The sequence below is a fragment of the Adiantum capillus-veneris genome, chromosome 13 (assembly GCF_014529385.1).
Source record: "Adiantum capillus-veneris isolate H3 chromosome 13, ASM1452938v2, whole genome shotgun sequence".
Classification (NCBI taxonomy): Eukaryota; Viridiplantae; Streptophyta; class Polypodiopsida; order Polypodiales; family Pteridaceae; genus Adiantum; species Adiantum capillus-veneris.
In genome coordinates this window covers 35,078,339-35,097,074 of record NC_140943.1, presented here as the reverse complement: position 1 = coordinate 35,097,074, position 18,736 = coordinate 35,078,339, and the positions used below count along the sequence as shown (strand labels likewise).

The window sequence follows — 18,736 nt, the reverse complement described above, 5'->3', positions numbered from 1 at the left end:
GAGAAATCACATCTTGATCATGCAAATCATCATCCTTGTCACTGTCATCCAAATCATCATGCTCATCGTTATCATTCAAATCATCATGCGTATCATCATGCAAATCTTGTGTGTCATGCTTTTGAGAAGAAGAGACTGAGAGAGTCTCCTTTTCCCAAATCTGTGCAAAATGCGCCTGCACAATAGAAAAGAGTCGCAAGAACTCTTTCATGTGTTGGTCGCTCTGTTCTTGTCTTGCTTTGGCCTCGCGATCAAATGTTGCTTGTCTTTCGTTGTTCTCGCGATCCAATTTGGCTTGACTTTCTTTGGCTTCCAAGTCGTACTTACGCTCTATGGCTGCCACGCTTTCTTCGTAGTCACGATCTATGGCTACCATTGTTTCTTCGTAGGCCTTTCTTTCTGTTTCTCTTTCTTCGCGTTCTAACTTTCTTCCCATAAACAACTGCTTCAACTCCTCCATAGGAGTTAATGCAATCCTTGGCGTAGATGGGAAAGGGGGAGGGTGGGGAAAACTTTTCTTCGCCTCTCTCATGCTCATCACCTCCAAGCAAAGTATCCATTCCGCTTCGAGTGATGACCATCCACTGATGTCGTGGGTTCTTGTGGGTCCTTGTGGTCTTAAGTTCTTAAGTTCACAAGGAACTTGGGTTCCTGCACGTCTTGGTTCTTAAGTTCACGACGAACTTGGGTTCGTGAGGCCCGGAGTCTTGATTATTGGGGTTCGCTTCTTGAGGTTCTTCTTTAGCTTGCAATCTGTGTTAGAGAAGGATCTTCTCTTCACCGAAGTTCTTCTCTTTTCCGCGGCCGCACCCCTTGAAGACCTTGCCCTCACACCAAGGTTGCTTTTTCCCACCTCATGTCGATTGGCCGGCCGCTAAGTGCACGGTCCGCTCTCAATGAGTGAAAAGAAGCACACGAGGAGGCTGGACAAGCCCTTCTTTCTTGGGTTTCCTGTCACTCTTCAAAAACACGATTAGAAATCGACACACCCAAGTGAACTTGGGTTCGTGCGATCGCAACAAGCAAAAAAATTATTGTGATTCTTCTGGTTCTTTCCTTGAGTGATATAGAACACTGCCAAAGCTCTGATACCAATGTTAGGTGCAACGGAATGAATGTTTGAACTTTGCTCAAGATGAGTGCTCCGAACTGTCCTCAAGGTTCCCTTCACTTACGGAAGGGAGAGCCTTGCGTTCCTTTGGTGACAAAGTGGATGAACACTGTGAGTGAAGGTGCATGAGACTGAGAGATAGAGAGAGAAGAGAATACGGCACGAGAATGTTGTCAAACTCTCCTCCGAAGGCCCCACTCTCTATGGCGAGAGCGGTCTACTTATGATTGCACAAATCTCTACAATGCGTGGACTTGCCGACGATGTCGACGACGATGAGGACGACGACAAGACAGGCTGAAATTTGAAAATGCTAAGGGGCTGAAATCTGCAAATCTTTATTTGCTGAATTCTGACTCTATGTCGGTGACGATGTCAATGGCGACGATGCGACGACGACGCGCTGAAAAAGCAGATGTTGAAATCTGCGTTTTCCGGGCTGAAACTGTAAACCTTGAGGGATCTGACCGTGCAGCAAGGATCTGCTGCGGGAAGGTGAGATTTGCGAGGTTCGGGACTTCTGCGATGTCTGACTGCTGAAAACTGAAAATGATGATGCTTCTTGGTGTTCCCTCGCGGAGAATCTGCAAAACGCTATGCTGATGCAAAAACGCTAGGGCTAAAATCTGTCTGTTGCGGGGAATCTGCCAACGCTACGCCTTGCTGTGTAATCTGCTAACGCTAGGGCTGATCTTCTATGTCTTATAGTCGGCGAGGCTGATCTGCCATGCAAAAACGCCAAGGCTGGTCCTGTGGATGAAAAACGCTAGGTATTGCAGTTGCAAAACGCTAGGTCTTCAGATGGGAGTCTTACTGAGAAGTTGCTTGTTGAACCTTGGTTCATGCTGCCTCTTCTGCCAGAAAGTGCTAGCGCTAGGGTTCTATTTATACAAACTTAGCAAAATTGCCCTACCTACTTTCCAACAAAAGTCACTTAAAATAATAAGTGAAAAATGTCAAAAATAGGGAAAATAGATCTATGCACTGTAAAAATGCTACTTATGGAATCTGACTGGAATCTGATCGTCATGCTGTGTGCAACCAGAGGATATGCATCTAATATAAGTGTCTGGACATGCACGGTCTGCGAACAGACTCACAAAAGTGCCAGATCACCTCGACTTGACTGAACTGAACCCTGATCATGTTGTAGCTTGTCCACAGACACATGGATGTGTCACGTGACACCTAATCATTCGAACACATAATACTTCCTGTGGGGGTTCTTTGGACCTCGACTTGACAGCCAAGAACGGTGTAGCGCGAATGTGTCGTGCTCTCTACAGTGTGGGTGCCCCTCAGTGCAATGTGCGCGACAATCTCACTCAAACAAATGGAAACTCTCTCAACAGAATGAAACACAGGAACAATGGATAACAACAATAGAGACACAACAGTGGACCAGAACATGCGGACTCGACTAGCTCAAAGAACCATGTACAGACTCGGGCGTGGCAGCACACTCAGCTCCAGCCCAAGGCTCACAGGTACAAAATGGGGTGTCGAGGCTCAGATGTGCAGGGATGGTGAAGCAGTGCTCAGTGTAAGACCCGCTCTAGACGACTACGTACAAGATAATAGAACTGCCACAAACGACTACTCATATGTACCACCGTAAAGAGGCACCAACGGCTCATAAATGTCAACCATGTGGTGACCTGGCCAAGAGGTCCACTAGGCCACAGTCGCTCGTCGGTAGGTATCCTGCCACGTCACTCCCAGACCACACGTCCGTCCAGAGGGTCCGTCCAGTGTGAACTAGTCCCAGTGTGACCCACTGTCCAACTGTATGTCCTGTGAAGTGACACTGTAGCCCTGCTACAATCGGTTCTTCATGATCGATCAAATCTGCCTATGGGGATGCTGTGGACCTCGACTCGAAAGCAAAGATCGGTTCTTCGTGATTGATTGAATCTGCACAACGGGGTTAGCTTCGCTAGAAAAAGCATCAACTAAACCATCATCCTGGTGAACAATCACATCATCTTCTTGCAAATCATCATGCTTGTGAGAAATCACATCTTGATCATGCAAATCGTCATGTGTGTCATGCTTTGGAGAAGAAGAGACTGAGAGTCTCCTGCTCATGATTTTGTTCAAACTGCGCCTGCAGAATAGAAAAGAGTCGCAACAACTCTTTCATGTGTTGGTCGCTCTTCTCTTTTCTTGCTTTGTTCTCGCGATCAAATTCTGCTTCTCTTGCTTTGTTCACGCGATCAAACTTTCTACGAGGCTTCTAAGCGTGCTTGCTCATGCTCACGCTCTATGGCTGCCACTCTTTCTTTGTATTCACAATCTATGGCTGCCCTTCTTTCTTCAGCCAGCAAGCGCGCTTGCTCATGCTCACGCTCAATAGCTGCCTTTCTTTCTTCGCGTTCTAACTTCCTGTTCATAAACAACTGCTTCAACTCCTCCATAGGAGTTAGTGCAATCCTTGGCGTAGATGGAATAGGGGGAGGGTCGAAAAAAACTCCTGGTGGGGACAACTCTTCTTCGCCACTCCCATGCTCACCACCTTCATGCGAAGTATCCATTCCGCTTCGGGTGATGACCATCCACTAAAGTCTTGGGTTCTTAAGTTCATGAGAAACTTGGGTTCTTGTGGGTCTTGGATTCTTGGGGTTCTTGAGTTCTTGAGGTTCTTGAGGTCCTTCTGTCGCTGGCAATCTGTGTTAGAGAAGGATCTCCTCTTATCCGAGCTCTACTCCTTTCCGCGGGCGCACCCCTTGGCGGCTTTGCGCTCACACCAAGGTTTCTTTTTCCCACCTCACTTCGATTGGCCGGCCGCTAAGTGCACGGTCCGCTCTCAATGAGTGAAAAGAGAAACAAGGGGAGGCTAGACAAGCCCTTCTTTCTTGGGTTTCCTGTCACTCTTCAAAAACACAATTAGGAATCGACACACCAAAGAGGTCTTGGGTTACGTGTGACCGCAACAAGAAAAAAAAAATTATGTGGTTCTTGTGGTTCTTTCCTTGAGTGATACAACACATTGCCAAAGCTCTAATACCAATGTAAGGTGCAGTGGAAGTGAATGTTGAACTTTGCTCAAGATAGTGCTCCGAACTGTGCTCAAGGTTCCTTTTTTCTTACGGAAGGGAGAGCCTTCCGTTCCTTTAGTGAGAGAGTGCAATGGACACAAACAAAGTGGATAAACACTTGTGAATGAAGGTGTTGAGACAGAGAGATAGAGAGAGAAGAATACAACACCAGAATGTTGTCAAAACCCTCCTCCGAAGGCCCCACTCTCTATGGCGAGAGCGGTCTACTATTGATTGCACAAATCTCTACAATGCTTTGGGCTGGCCGAGGATGTCGACGACGATGAGGATAACGACGAGACGGGCTGAAATCTGAAAATGCTTATGGCTGAAATCTGCAACTCTTTATCTGCTGAATTCTGACTCTATGTCGGTGGCGATGTCGATGGCGACGATGCGACAACGACGCGCTGAAAACGCAGATGCTGAAATTTGCGTTTTCCGGGCTGAAACTGCGAACTTCGATGTATCTAACCGCGCAGCGAGGATCTGCTGCTGCGGGAAGGTGAGATCTGCGTGGTTCGGGGGTTCTACTGCGATGTTTGACTACTGACAGAACCGCAAAACGCTGGCTGTTATGCTGCTCCAAAAACGCTAGGGCTGATCTGTCTTTCTATGGAAAACTGCTAACGCTAGGGCTGGTCTGCTATGTCTTATTGTCGCCGAGGCTGATCTTCTATGCAAAAATGCAAGGGCTGGCCTGCTGTGTGAAAAACGTCAGGCCTTTGCTGTGATGCAAAAACGCTAGAGCATCTTGGGGGGGTCCTGTTGAGAAGGTGCTTGTTGAACGCGAAGTTCCTGCTGCCTGTGGTGTAGTGAACCTAAATCTTAGAGATTGTCATGTGGAGGTATGCATTGAAGGAGATTTCTCTTATGTATTAAATGTGGACAACTTCTGCCCAAAAGTGCTAGCGCTAGGTTTCTATATATACTTGCTTAGTGAATTTGCCCTACCCAGTTCCCAACAAAAGTCACTTAAAAATAATAAGTGAAAATGTCAAAATAGGGAAAATAGGTCTATGCACTGTAAAAATGCTCCTGATGGGTTATGATGGAAATCTGATGATCATGTTGTGTGTAACCAAAGGATATGCATCTAATCTCAGTGTCTGGACATGCACTGTCACCGGCCAGTGGCAATTCCATTTTTGTTTATTTTCTCTTTCTTTGGGGAATTTCGTTTGTTTTACCTTTTGGAAACACCCCTCTGGAAATCTAACTGCCCTGCATTGCATAGCCAGTGTGGAATTGTTCAGAGAGAGTCCAGGCCTGAGGACTAAAGAGCACTAAGGTTGGACAAGGACTATGGTTAGCCAAAGTGGGGTCATTGGCCAGCCAAAGCGGAATCCTTTGCTACATAGGCTACATTTCAGTTATGGGTGTGGCTGCAGTGTACAAAGAGAGTCAGATGACCTAGAAGAATGTAATGGCAGAAACTCCTAAATTTTAGGGACTGCTATTTTTGGACAGCAAAATGTCTTCACGTCATTACGTGCAGTTTGACATGGGGATCATTTTGTTACTCTGTGGCCAAGTCAACAAAGGCTGCAGGTGAGATATTTTTAGACCCGAGGGTCTAAAGCGGAAAATGCACAAATGAGTGACACTTGGCACTCTGAGGCCAGTTTACTACTTAAAGAGAAGGCAAAAACGTGATTTTCAGCTGTGAGCTCGTTTTTGAGTGTTGTCACAGGTGGGAGAGCTTCAATGGAGTGCTGGCTTACCCTCTATGTACAGTGAGGTGCAGGATGTCATGACCTGCACACCTCTCACTGCTCTCTCTGTCCCCTATTCTTTATGGTTATGCCCCTCTAGTGGGCTTTTCAATTGACCAATGTATAGTTGTGTGGGTTCATGCGCGATTGCCGAGGCAAGAGCCTCTTGCACAGGTATTGGATTAGCTAGCGGCTAATCCCCCACAGGTACAGGTGATTCGGAGAGGTTTCACGTGCGAAATCTCGTCCGATTCAAAGGGCAAGTAGCCCTACAAGCGTGGGAGCTCGAGAACTTACTACGGATGCGACCGGCACGCGAAACGGAGCCCGAAACAGTGAATTACAGCCTGCTGTGTATTTTTGCAGGTTTAGGGTTTCGGCCCTAAACGGACCCCAATACCCCCAGGAGATTCGGGGACGCGAGGGGACCGCTGCACAGATGATCTGGCGCATTTTTGGGGCAGAAAACAGAGAATTCAGCGTGCTGCAGATTCTCGCCAGGTTTTGCAAAGTGTCTGTATGCGTCGGGAAAGTCATCTAATGCGTGGGGATACTGACTGTGAAGGATCCTAGTACAGTTATGCTGCCGAAATCGGGCCAAAACAAATGAAATTCAGCCAAGATTGTGCGAGGCAGCTTGTAGGGAACCACAGTTTTTATTCCCTCTTTTAAAGAATAAAGAAATACCGAAAGGGGCACCTATTTAGGGGCCAATCTGGTGTCGGTCTTCTCATATAGGTGCAATCTACCAACCTGTATCCCTTTCCCCTTTGTTGTGTCTTGAAAGTACACGTAAAGTGGGCGACAAATTAAATGGGTGAAAGCAAATAAGGTTTAAGTCTAAGGTCTACCGCCCTTTTTGAAGTTAACAGGCCGGTTACATGGTTCCATCGACGGGATTAAATCACTTTTTCCTCAAAAAGTGAGCCTTGGTCAGTTTGGGTTAAAGACACAGAGAGAGTTTGGGATGACCTTGAAAACACAGAGAGTTTGAAAGTAGATCGAGTGGATTTACAGGTGAGAAAGGCTACGAGAGTTTTCCTTTGGATACAGGTGAGAAAGGCTACGAGTCTTTCTTTGGATTTACAGGTGAGAAAGGCTACGAGAGTCTTTCTTTGGATACAGGTGAAAAGGCTAGGAGTCTTTCTTTGGATTTAGGATGGATGGCAGCAAGGAAGAGGGTTCCTCTTCAGAGGATAGACAGCCTATTACAACTGCACATGAAATTGGCGAGAGTTCAGGCGAAGCAAAGAAAGCTTTGCAGGTTGTTACTGCTGTGACCATGTTCAAGCAATTGATGGAGAATCCAAGATTTATGGAGTTCATACAATCTTCATCAATAGCACATCAAGTTCAAGGCAGTTTTGGCATGCCAAGAACAGTGTTTAGAGGTATGCAAGGCATGGTGCCCAACCCCATGTATACAAACATTAGTTTGCACCCAGGATTTCAAGGCACACAAGGTCAGTTTGGGGTGTCACAAGGCAACTTGGGTATAGCTAGTTTTTCAATCCCATCAGTAAATATGACACTTGGACATCAACATGTTACTAGCCAGAGAGTACAGATGGCCCCCACAGATGTAGCCATTTTGTAAACTGTCTCTTTTGACAATTTGGAGTCAATGGATAAGCTAAAGCCATACAAAGAAGATGATCAGTGTGAGTCCATTGACATATTCAATGGCTTTGATGAGAGGACAAAGGTTTTCTCTTTCCTCGAACAGTTTGACAAAGCATTTGTTGGAAGGAGCATTTAAAGTCAAGAAAGCTGCCACTTTTCTGGAGAAAAAAAAAAATGCAAGTCAGTGGTGGAATACACTGTTGTTACAAGGACAGACTCCTTCCACTTGGAATGATTTCATACAGGTACCGAATTAGCTAAAGGCTAATTCAAAACAAGTACAAGATGATTTAACAAGATTTCTTGCGAGAAATCTCGTGTAAATCAGAGGGCAAGTAGTCCTACTAATGCAGAAGATCAAAGGCTACGAATTGGTGCGATTGGCACGCAAAACAGAGCCCGAAAGAAGAAAATACAGCTTGCTGTATTTTTCTGTAAATTTAGGATTTTGACCCTATTTGATGCCTTTTTATCCCAAGAGCTTCGGGGAAGCTAGAGGACAGTAATGCAAGTGATCTGGAGCATTTTAGGAGCTAAAAACAGAGAATTCAGCGTGCTGAATTTCCAGGACAGGTTTGCAAAAGTGCTCTATTATGCGTGGATAATCACTTGGATATGTGGATTTTTGGTTGTGAAGGTTTCTACTACAGTTATGCTGCCAAAATTGGGTCAAAAAGAGAATTCTCAGCCCAATAAAAGTGACAGCATAAGGATAGATCATAGGTTAATCAAGATGAAGAGCAGAGAAAGATTGTTTTCGATACTCAGTATGCAAATCAGTGATATTGCATAAAGGCTGAAATTGCCTGAGAGTTGGAAGATTCACAATGCGTTTCACGTGAGTCTTCTCAGACCCTATGTGGGTGATGTGCCAGAAGATATGCCAGCTGAAGATCAACCAAAAGTCGAGGAACTTGACGAGATCTTGGTCCCGGAACAGATTTTAGCACATAAAGAAAGAAAAGAAAAGACAAGGTTGCAAGGTGCTGTTTGGTAAAGTTCAAAAGCTATTCACCTCTGGATGTCAAGTCGATGGAAAAAAGTGAACTTGCAGAGTCACTAAAAGTATGGGAACTTAAAACCTTGGTTTGTAACCTACCTTGACCCCTTGAGATTCAGGGCTACATGGATTGTCAGTGTGACAATGGCTTCTGAAAGAAATGATGTACATGTTACTTACAGTGAGCTCAAATGAAGTGCATGTTACATGAATGTTAGAGCTGTACAGATTTTCAGTTTGGCAATTGCTCTTATGGAATGTCCAAAAGTTTGTTTAGTGCTATAGAAGTGAGTATTTCTTGTCAGTTTGTCAAGGGTACAACAATTATTTCTATTGAAGAGTACATGTGTAACTGCATTCTTAAACTGTCGGTTTGGGTATGCTCGAAAGGTTACTGGATCCAACGTGTACTAAAAGACAGTGGCAAAATGTGACGCTTCCATTTTGTCATTGGAAAGTTATAGACTCAAAGCAATGGCAGAGTGTGACGCTTCCACTATGTCATTGGGACAGGGTTCACACGCAGGCAATACATGTGTCAACGAGGTGTTGACTGTGAGCATGTATGTGTCGTACATGTGCTGACACGGTGTCCGGACACCCGAGTGCTGACTGTAAGCATGTACGACATAGGTGCAAACGAGGACGTTTGAGATTTCAAGAGAGGGGTATGTCACCAGCCAGTGGCAATTCCATTTTTGTTTATTTTCTCTTTCTTTGGGAAATTTCATTTGTTTTACCTTTTGGAAACACCCCTCTGGAAATCTAACTGCCCTGCATTGCATAGCCAGTGTGGAATTGTTCAGAGAGAGTCCAGGCCTGAGGGCTAAAGAGCACTAAGGTTGGACAAGGACTATGGTTAGCCAAAGTGGGGTCATTGGCCAGCCAAAGCGGAATCCTTTGCTACATAGCCTACATTTCAGTTCTGGGTGTGGCTGCAGTGTACAAAGAGGGTCAGATGACCTAGAAGAATGTAATGGCAGAAACTCCTAAATTTTAGGGACTGCTATTTTTGGACGACAAAATGTCTTCGCGTCATTACGTGCAGTTTGACATGGGGATCATTTTGTTACTCTGTGGCCAAGTCAACAGAGGCTGCTGGTGAGATATTTTTAGACCCGAGGGTCTAAAGCGGAAAATGCACAAATGAGTGACACTTGGCACTCTGAGGCCAGTTTACTACTTAAAGAGAAGGCAAAAACGTGATTTTCAGCTGTGAGCTCGTTTTTGAGTGTTGTCACAGGTGGGAGAGCTTCAATGGAGTGCTAGCTTACCCTCTAGGTACAGTGAGGTGCAGGATGTCATGACCTGCACACCTCTCACTGCTCTCTCTGTCCCTCTAGTGGGCTTTTCAATTGATCAATGTACAGTTGTGTGGGTTTATGCGCGATTGCCGAGGCAAGAGCCTCTTGCACAAGTACTGGATTAACTAACAGCTAATCCCCCGTAGGTACAGGTGATTTGGAGAGGTTTCACGTGCGAAATCTCGTCCGATTCAAAGGGCAAGTAGCCCAACAGGTGCGGGAGCTCGAGGACTTGCTACAGATGCGACCGGCACGCGAAACGGAGCCCGAAACAGTGAATTACAGCCTGCTGTGTATTTTTGCAGGTTTAGGGTTTCGGCCCTAAATGGAACCTAATACCCCCGGGAGGTTCGGGGACGCGAGGGGACCGCTGTACATGTGATCTGGCGCATTTTTGGGACAGAAAACACAGAATTCAACGTGCTGCAGATTCTCGCCAGGTTTTGCAAAGTGTCCGTATGCGTCGGGAAAGTCATCTAATGCGTGGGGATACTGACTGTGAAGGATCCTAGTACAGTTATGCTGCCGAAATCGGGCAGAACAAATGAAATTCAGCCCAGATTGTGCGGGGCAGCTTGTAGGGAACCACAGCTTTTATTCCCTCTTTTAAAGAATAAAGAAATACCGAAAGGGGCGCCTATTTAGGGGCCAATCTGGTGTCAGTCTTCTCATACAGGTGTAATCTAGCAACCTGTATCCCATTCCCCTCTCTTGTGTCATTATAGCACAGGTAGAATAGAGGACTAATAATGGGTGAAAGCAAATAAAGTTTAAGTCTAAGGTTTACCGCCCTTTTTGAAGTTAACAGGCCTGTTACATGCACGGTCTGCGAACAGACTCACAAAAGTGCTAGATCACTTCCTATTCTAGACTGTGACTGAAGTGAACCCAACCCTTGTCATGAAGTAGCTTGTCCACGTACAGATAGGGTTAGATGTGTCACGTAACATCTCATACCATTGGATCCGGCAAGTCACCTGGCATGGAGATAAATCAATGCAACAAACAATACCACAAACTCATTGAAAAGAGACTTGATCTGAAAGCGAATGCTACGGACAAGACACACTGAGCCTCAGTTACCCACTCAAAGATATGCCCTCCAACAGGTGCCCCTTGCGGTACGTCTTGGTTTTATTGATCAAGTTTCCCTGTATGAGCCCACTCACATAGCCTGCCTGCTAATGGAGCCTTGGCAGCACCTGCCCTCATATCGAAAGGTCACTTTGAAAAGTTATTTTTACAAAGTGCCTAAAAGCTCTAAAAATCAACTGTTAACAATCACTAGCACCAAAAAAGCAAGCTAGCGCCCCATCAGCAACTATCCATACGCGCTACAATGTTAGAAAGGGTCTGCACTGCACAGCCCACCATGAATCATGCCACAAATCCCACCGCAATTCACGGGCCCTCGTGCACAGACTTGGGCACAAGGTTGGCTCCAATCATCCCTTCCCTCCTTGCTCTTGGCCAGCAATGAGCAAGCTTGAAGCTTCAAAAACTCTTCTAATGTCCCCGAGTCCAATTTCCCCCCTACTACGCTACTTCTCTCTCTAGCTCTATTCTATAGTGTACTTAAAATTAGCATGACCACTTCTTCTCATGTGACGAGCAGCTTGTCTTGTAAAGTGGCATCGTTGAGCACTTCGCAAAGTTAAGTTTGCATACATACAGATGTCGCAGCCATTGAACAAGCCACACATATTTCAGACTAGTGGAGCTTTCTTTGTAGAGCTAGGCTTCTAGAGGCTCATGGTTTCTTGTGACTAATTTAATTGTTTTTTGTTCGCACTTCAGTCCCCCCGTTACTGTTCTGCCCCTTTGTTCCCATTCACCATTATTCCCTTCCATATTTCTCTACCTTATTGTCCCCTCCTTTGGAGATGTTTGCTCAGAGCATTTGAGGTGCTCAGCTTTCAGAGAATGGCCAAGTCCCACTTCTGCTACTGTTGCTGCTACTGCTCGTGTGCTTTGAGCTGGTGTGTCTGTTTGTAAATATACTTTGATACTTTAACAACCCAGCAAGATTTTAAGAACTGTTCTTTTGATAGGGTCGACCACTTCTCTGCAGAAAAATGCATTGATCCCAAAAAATGGTCCATCTTTTGTATCCACTCAGATGCCCAAGTCCAAGTGTCGCTTCTGTATTAAAAACTCATGTCCACACTCTTCTAATCAAATCTCCATGAAAGATTGATCTTAAAAGAGTAAAAGAAGATCCCACTTCTAATAAGCTCTCTTTGAGACACAGAAATAAAAAGTGTAAACACCCTTAAATGATCAAAGTTACTATGATTAAGAAAAACGATGACTCGTGAAATCCGGTACGGTGACATAGATGTAAATCCATGCTAACCTGCAAATCCAGTAGCAATTCTGATACCACTTTATAAGCAGGATCATCTTCACTCTCAACAACAAAGAAAAATTCTGTCGGACCTCCATATAAAGATATAACCTGACAATCGAAAAAAAATTGGTGCTTGGAAGTTCTCGTCTCACTTCAACCAGCAAATGTAAAGAAAATTTAGAAACACCCATCCAAAACAAGTCATCTTGCCTGACTCCTCCAATTGCTTCTACTGTGTTCTGAAACACCCTTGACCGGCATTATAACAGTTACACGTGGCAGCTTCCTTTGAGCGGAATGTTCCAGATCATTTATATCTGGATAAATGAAGGAAAAGCTATTTCCTGACTGCTCTCCTTCCTTGATTCTTTTCAGCTTTTTGTTTCTGTGAAGTGGGACAAATGATTTGACTAGTACAGTGTTATGTATACACCTGATAATACTGCTTCTTACCTTACAGAAGCTGCAAATGCCCAGCCCAGAGCAAGAAACAAGCATATCACGCAGCCCTGCAGTAATCCAAAGTAAACCAAAATAATAATAATAATAATAATGAGATTAATACTTCATTGACACTCAGCAAAATGGACTTCTACAGACTGTGCAGGAGTTGATCGACAAGCTGAACGTTTGAGGTCACATGAAGTTGCAAAAAGAGCTTTATGGCATGGCTAATACAAAAGTGCTTTTGTTAGCCTTCAAATTGTTGCTTATTGGATCCCTTTACCATCAACATGGAGTCTTGAGCTAAAGTGTTTGAGAGCAGCATCTATGCATAACACACTGGAATTGATTAATCATGCAATTCAAGTTCCATAGTCACAAGAGACAGTTTTGTGTGTTTCGCTGTTTCATTGTCTCATTTCATTTTGTGAATTTGTTTCGAGTATGCCCAAAAAAAGCATATAGGTATTGCGGGGTTAAAGAACACATACCTAGATCCAAGCCAGCACACTAAAGCGAGACGTTGCATTAGGGGTTTCTTTAGCCTTTATAGGTTTGTACATATATGAGCATGTTTACAGGGGGTCCAAGGGTGGCTGAGACCCAACACACATTATGTACATGATAACGAAATGAGCATTCAATCATACAAGGCCTTAGAAAGCTGTTAAGATAGCCTATTCTTGACATAACACTGAATTGTGGATGTGTGCGCACATGTATATAGATCAGGCCATGAGCGTCAGTGTGTATGTACGTGGATGGTTGATAATGTAAGAAATTAAATTGTGTGTGTGTGTGTGTGTGTGTGGAGAGTAGGAAAGGACAGCAACAACATTCACAAGAAAAAGGACATAGAAGCACGCTACAACATGTGTGTGTGTGTGTGTGTGTTTGTGGCATACTGCGCAACCGGGTCCATGAGGTCCTGTACAAGAACACGCACCTCAAGAACAGGTGCCTGACCATTCCAAGCTTTCTGAGCCTCCTCAAAATCCTCATACAAACAGGTTTTGATCTCAGAAGTGGTCTCCGAGGAATTTCCCATGGATTTCCAACGCTTAAATACACACAAAGATTCAGACATATAGTAACAAAACCACCCACACAGCAAATGCCTAGCAAAAAGTGCACTACAACACACCACCCCCCCCCCCCCGGTCCGTGGTTTGGTGCTCGTGGATTTAATGAGGTCCTGTTGGCAAATACTGAAGCCATAAATTTGTTGTAGGAAATGTCTATCAAAGATGCAGCGGAAAAGGGTGAATCGGGTGAAGAACTTGTCTACAACCGCGAGCAAACCTCCTTCTGACCAGGCAACCAAAAGATCTCGGATCTATCGCAATAAATCTCCTCATAAAGATATGCGACAGTTTCACACAAAAACTTAGCCATGGTCAAACTTATTAATAAATCATTTTAATGATATATTTTATAAGAATTTGACAAAGGTTTTGCCCTACCTAAGCCTTTAGGAGTTTATAACCTACAAATCTCACATGTAAAGGGAGCAACTTGGGCCATCGATTTGCATCAATTGCAGCTAGCGCCAGCAACAAACCGGCCCTAGCGTTTTTGCTTCAGATCGACCCTCAGCTCTAGCGTTTTTGCTCCAAATCGGCTGATCAGCCTAGAGCTTGCAAGTTCACCAGATCAACCCTAGCGTTTTAGATTTCAGCCCTTTTCCTCGCCGGAACCGGCTCTGGAGTATCAGCTTGTACTGTGTTGATGTAGTATAAAGATATACCAAAAGGGGCGCCAAGGTTTGGGGCCAATACTCTCTGGAGTGGAATTCCGCCACTTCAGATCGCCTGTCATCTCTCTCTCACAGTTCAATTGTTATTGAACAGCTAAAAGCGCTAAAAGTCTATTTCGTCTATTCTTTTCTATTGGCACGTGGTGCCCGTCTTGTGACAGTGGTATCAGAGCATCAGGCATGTGCTTTTCTAAAAGCATACCGGTCCGACTAAAGAGCAAACAAAACCAAAGACTACTGGAATTTTATTTGAAGTATCTTCGGCTCCCGATCCCGGACTACTGGAATTTTATTTGAGGCACTCCAGCTTCTGATCCTGGACCTATTAGTGTCACGTGACACATCCAACCCTATGTGTCTGTGGACAAGCTACAACATGACCAGGATTCAGTTCAGTCAAGTCAGTCTAGAATAGGAAGTGATCTGGCACTTTTGTGAGTCTGTTCGGAGACCGTGCATGTCCAGACACTTAGATTAGATGCATGTCCTCTGGTTGCACACAGCATGATCATCACATTTCAGACAGAACCCATCAGGAGCATTTTTACAATGCATAGACCTATTTTCCCTATTTTTGACATTTTTCACTTATTAATTTAAGTGACTTTTGTTGGGAAACTGGGTAGGGCAAATTGCCTAAGTTCACATATAAGGAAACCCTAGCACTAGCATTTTTGGCAGAAGGAGGAAGGAGAGCAACATGCACCCAGTGCAGCAGGCCCTTTGGAGCACCTTCTCAAGCAAGATTCCCCCAAAGCACCCCTAGCGTTTTCAGCTCTAGACCATCAGCGTTTTCAGCCCTAAACCTCAGCGTTTTCAGCAGTGACTTCCCGGCGTTTTCAGCCTAGCAGTTCAGCTATTTCCAGCCTGCTGCCATAGCGATTTACAACCAGCAAATCAACGTTTTTAAGGACTGCAGCCAGTGTTTTTCAAAGGCAGCAAAGGCAGCGTTTTTAGAGACAGCATGACCAACGTTTTTGGACCAGCAGAGATAGCGTTTTGAACCAGCAAGGCAGCGATTTGCAGCAACAGAACTCAACGTGTTAGCAGCAGTAGAATTCAGCAGAAGACCCATCAAATTCAGCAGAAGAAGAACATCCCAGAAGATAGTGTTTTCAGCCGTCGTCGTCGCCGTTGTCTCCAAGTTTAGATCCACCTTGCATCATAGTCTCACCACTTGCATCAGCATCTTGTACCAGATTGTGCAATCAATAGAATAGACTTCTCTCGCCGTCAAGAGAAGGGCCCTTGGAGGAGGGTTTGACAACTTCCTAGTGTCGTATTCTTCTCTCTCTATCACTCAGTCTCAACACCTTCATTCACACTGCAATTCACTTTGTTTGTGATCATTTGCACTCTCTCACTAAAGGAACGGAAGGCTCTCCCTTCCGTAAGTAATAGGAACCTTGAGCACAGTTCGAAGCACTCATCTTGAGCAAAGTTCAACATTCACTTCTGTTGCACCTAACATTGGTATCAGAGCTTTGAGAGTGTTCTGTATCACACTCAAGGAAAGAACCACATAATTTTTTTGCTTGTTGCGGTCGCACGTAACCCAAGACTTCTTGGGCGTGTCGATTCCTAATCGTGTTTTTGAAGAGTGACAGGAAACCCAAGAAAGAAGGGTTTGTCCAACCTCCCCTTGTGCCTCTTTTCACTCATTGAGAGCGCACCGTGCACTTAGCGGCCGGCCAATAGACGTGAGGTGGGAAAAAGCAACCTTGGTGTGAGCGCAAGGCCGCCAAGGGGTGCGCCCGCGGAAAAGAGTAGAGCTCGGGTTGTCACGTGACACATCCAACCCTATGTGTCCGTGGACAAGCTATAGCATGATCAGGGTTCAGTCAGTCCAGTCAATCTAGATTAGAAGTGATCTGGCACTTTTGTGAGTCTATTCGTAGACCGTGCATGCCCATTCACTTAGCATAGATGCATATCCTCTGGTTGCACACAGCATGATCATCAGAATTCCCATCAGAATCCATTAGAATCAGTTAAGGGAATTTTCCAGTGCATTTAGCCTATTTTCCCTATTTTTGACATTTTTCACTTATTATTTTTAAGTGACTTTCCAACAAAAGTAGGTAGGGCAATTTTGCTAAGTTTGTATATAAGCAAATCCAAGTTAGCACTAAATGGCGGAAGAGGCAACAGGAGCTTCCCGCTCAACTGGCATTCTTCTCAGCAAGAACCCTCAAGCGCCAAGCTTCCCATAGCCTAGCGTTTTTGGACAACCTCAGCACTTCCCCATCCCTGGCGTTTTGTAGAGTTGCTTGATCGCCACAGATACTCAGCCCTAGCGTTTTCTCCATCAGTACCTCCCCTAGCATTGGCGTTTTCAACATTGCTTGGCCGCCAACAGTCCCCCAAGCCCTGGCGTTTACAGATCGCCATCAGCAGTACCAGAACTTCCCAGCTACCTAGCGTTATTACTAGCGTTTTTCAAATTTACCAGCGTTTCCTATTTTCAGCCAACCTGTAGCAGAAGAGGCAGCATTTTCAGCAGTTAAGGACAGCAGCAGATTCAGCCCTAGTTGGTTGCAGAAGACCCCCATTTTCAGCCATAGAAAACGCAGCCAAAACGGTCATTTTCAGCCACCGAAACAGCCCCGAAATTCAGCAGATAGAAGACCACAGATTTCAGCCCTAAAGTCGTCGTCGTCATCACCGTCGTCGTCACCGACATAGTCCCAGGTTGCATCAGTCCATTGCATCGTCATTGTACCACCTTGTGCAATCAATAAGTAGACCACTCTCGCCGACGAGAGTGGGGCCTTCGGAGGAGGGTTTTACGTCGTCTCTGGTGTCGTATCTCTCTTCTCTCTCTCTCTCTCAGTCTCATACACTTGCACGCACAGTGTCCATTCACTTTGTTTGTGATCATAGCACTTTCCATTAAGAACGGAAGGCTCTCCCTTCCATAAGAACTAAAAGAAACCTTGAGCACAGTTCGGAGCACTCGTCTTGAGCAAAGCGCAAACAATCATTCCGCTGCACCTAACACGGGTGTAGAGAAGATCCTTCTCTAACACAGATTGCAAGCGAAAGAAGAACCTTAAGAACCTCCCAAGACCTTCAAGACCCTCAAGAACCTCAAGAACTCAAGTCCCCCAAGAACCCAAGACCCACAAGAACCCAAGTTCCTCGTGAACTTAAGAACCCAAGACTTCAGTAAATGGTCATCACCCGAAGCAGCATGGATACTTCGCATGGAGGTGATGAGCATGAGGGTGGGGAAGAAGAATTTTCCCCACCAGGAGATTTTTCCGACCCTCCTCCTTCCCAATCTATGCCAAGGATTGCACTAACTCCTATGGAGGAGTTGAAGCAGTTGTTTATGGAAAGAAAGTTAGAACGCGAAGAAAGAAAGGTAGCTATTGAACGTGAGCGTGAGCGTGAGCAAGCGCGCTTGGCGGCCGAAGAAAGAATGGCAGCCATAGAGCATGAGCACAACAAAAGGAAAGACACCTTGTTCCAATTCTTTCCTCAAGTGCAGGCACAGATGCAAGAAATTCGAGAAAAGGAGACTCTCTCAGTCTTCTCTTCTCCAAAGCATGACACAGGATTCGCATGATGATAAGCATGATGAATTGCCTGATAATGATAAGCATGATGATTTGGATGACAATGACAAGCATGATGATTTACAGTATGATCAAGATGTGATTTCTCACAAGCATGATGATTTGCATGAAGATGATGTGATTGTTCACAAGGATGATGTGTTAGTTGATACTTTCTCTAGTGAAGCTAACCTCATTGCAGATTCAATCAATCACGAAGAACCGATCTTGGCTCTTGAGTCGAGGTCCACAGAACCCCACAGGAAGATTCGACCAAACACGAAGAACCGATATTGGCTCTCGAGCCTAGGTCCAAAGAACCCCCACAGGAGGTACTATGTGATCGCATGATTAGTCAACAAGCATTGTTCGAGTGTTTCATTCGTGATCGTTTCCTGTATTTTAGTCAGCATCCTTATGTGATCTCTTTTCCTAGGCATGACATATTGTTCGATGAGCACGATTCACTCATGAATGAGCACGGATGTATGCAGATGATTCATGAAAAGCTGAAATGTTTGCACCCAAGGAACTCACATTCTATGTCTCTTCCTTGGCATGACACAGTTTCCAAACGAGCACACAAAGGATTGCGCATCAAGCATCGGCATGACCATTGTGATTTGCCACACTTCATTCATTTAGATCAGAAATACAAGATTCGATCTCATTGTTTGCGTGTGTGTGGTGAACGGATTGGCACTCCGTCTATTTGTTCATCTACATTGCATGCACAATCTTTAGAGAAGAGGAGATTTTTTCCACTCACTTTACATGGAATGGGTATGTTCATGTTTTTGTGTTGGAAGTGGTTTCAGGAATTTTCATCCTCGAA

General features: G+C 45.0%; 1 protein-coding gene across 2 annotated transcripts in view; it reads right to left on the bottom strand.

The window, feature by feature from the left end:
* LOC147443800 (Nucleotide-diphospho-sugar transferases superfamily protein) overlaps positions 1-18,736 on the bottom strand; it is a 64,037-nt gene that overhangs the window by 15,489 nt on the left and 29,812 nt on the right. Inside the window, exons 2-4 of one of the 2 annotated variants that reach the window (XM_086526598.1) lie at positions 12,595-12,650; positions 12,352-12,526; positions 12,148-12,249 (exon numbers count right to left, since the gene is read on the bottom strand). In XM_086526598.1, the coding sequence (XP_086382724.1) occupies positions 12,148-12,249; positions 12,352-12,526; positions 12,595-12,650 (333 nt within the window). The remainder of the gene's footprint in view (positions 1-12,147; positions 12,250-12,351; positions 12,527-12,594; positions 12,651-18,736) is intronic. The other variant, XM_086526599.1, reaches the window with a different exon arrangement.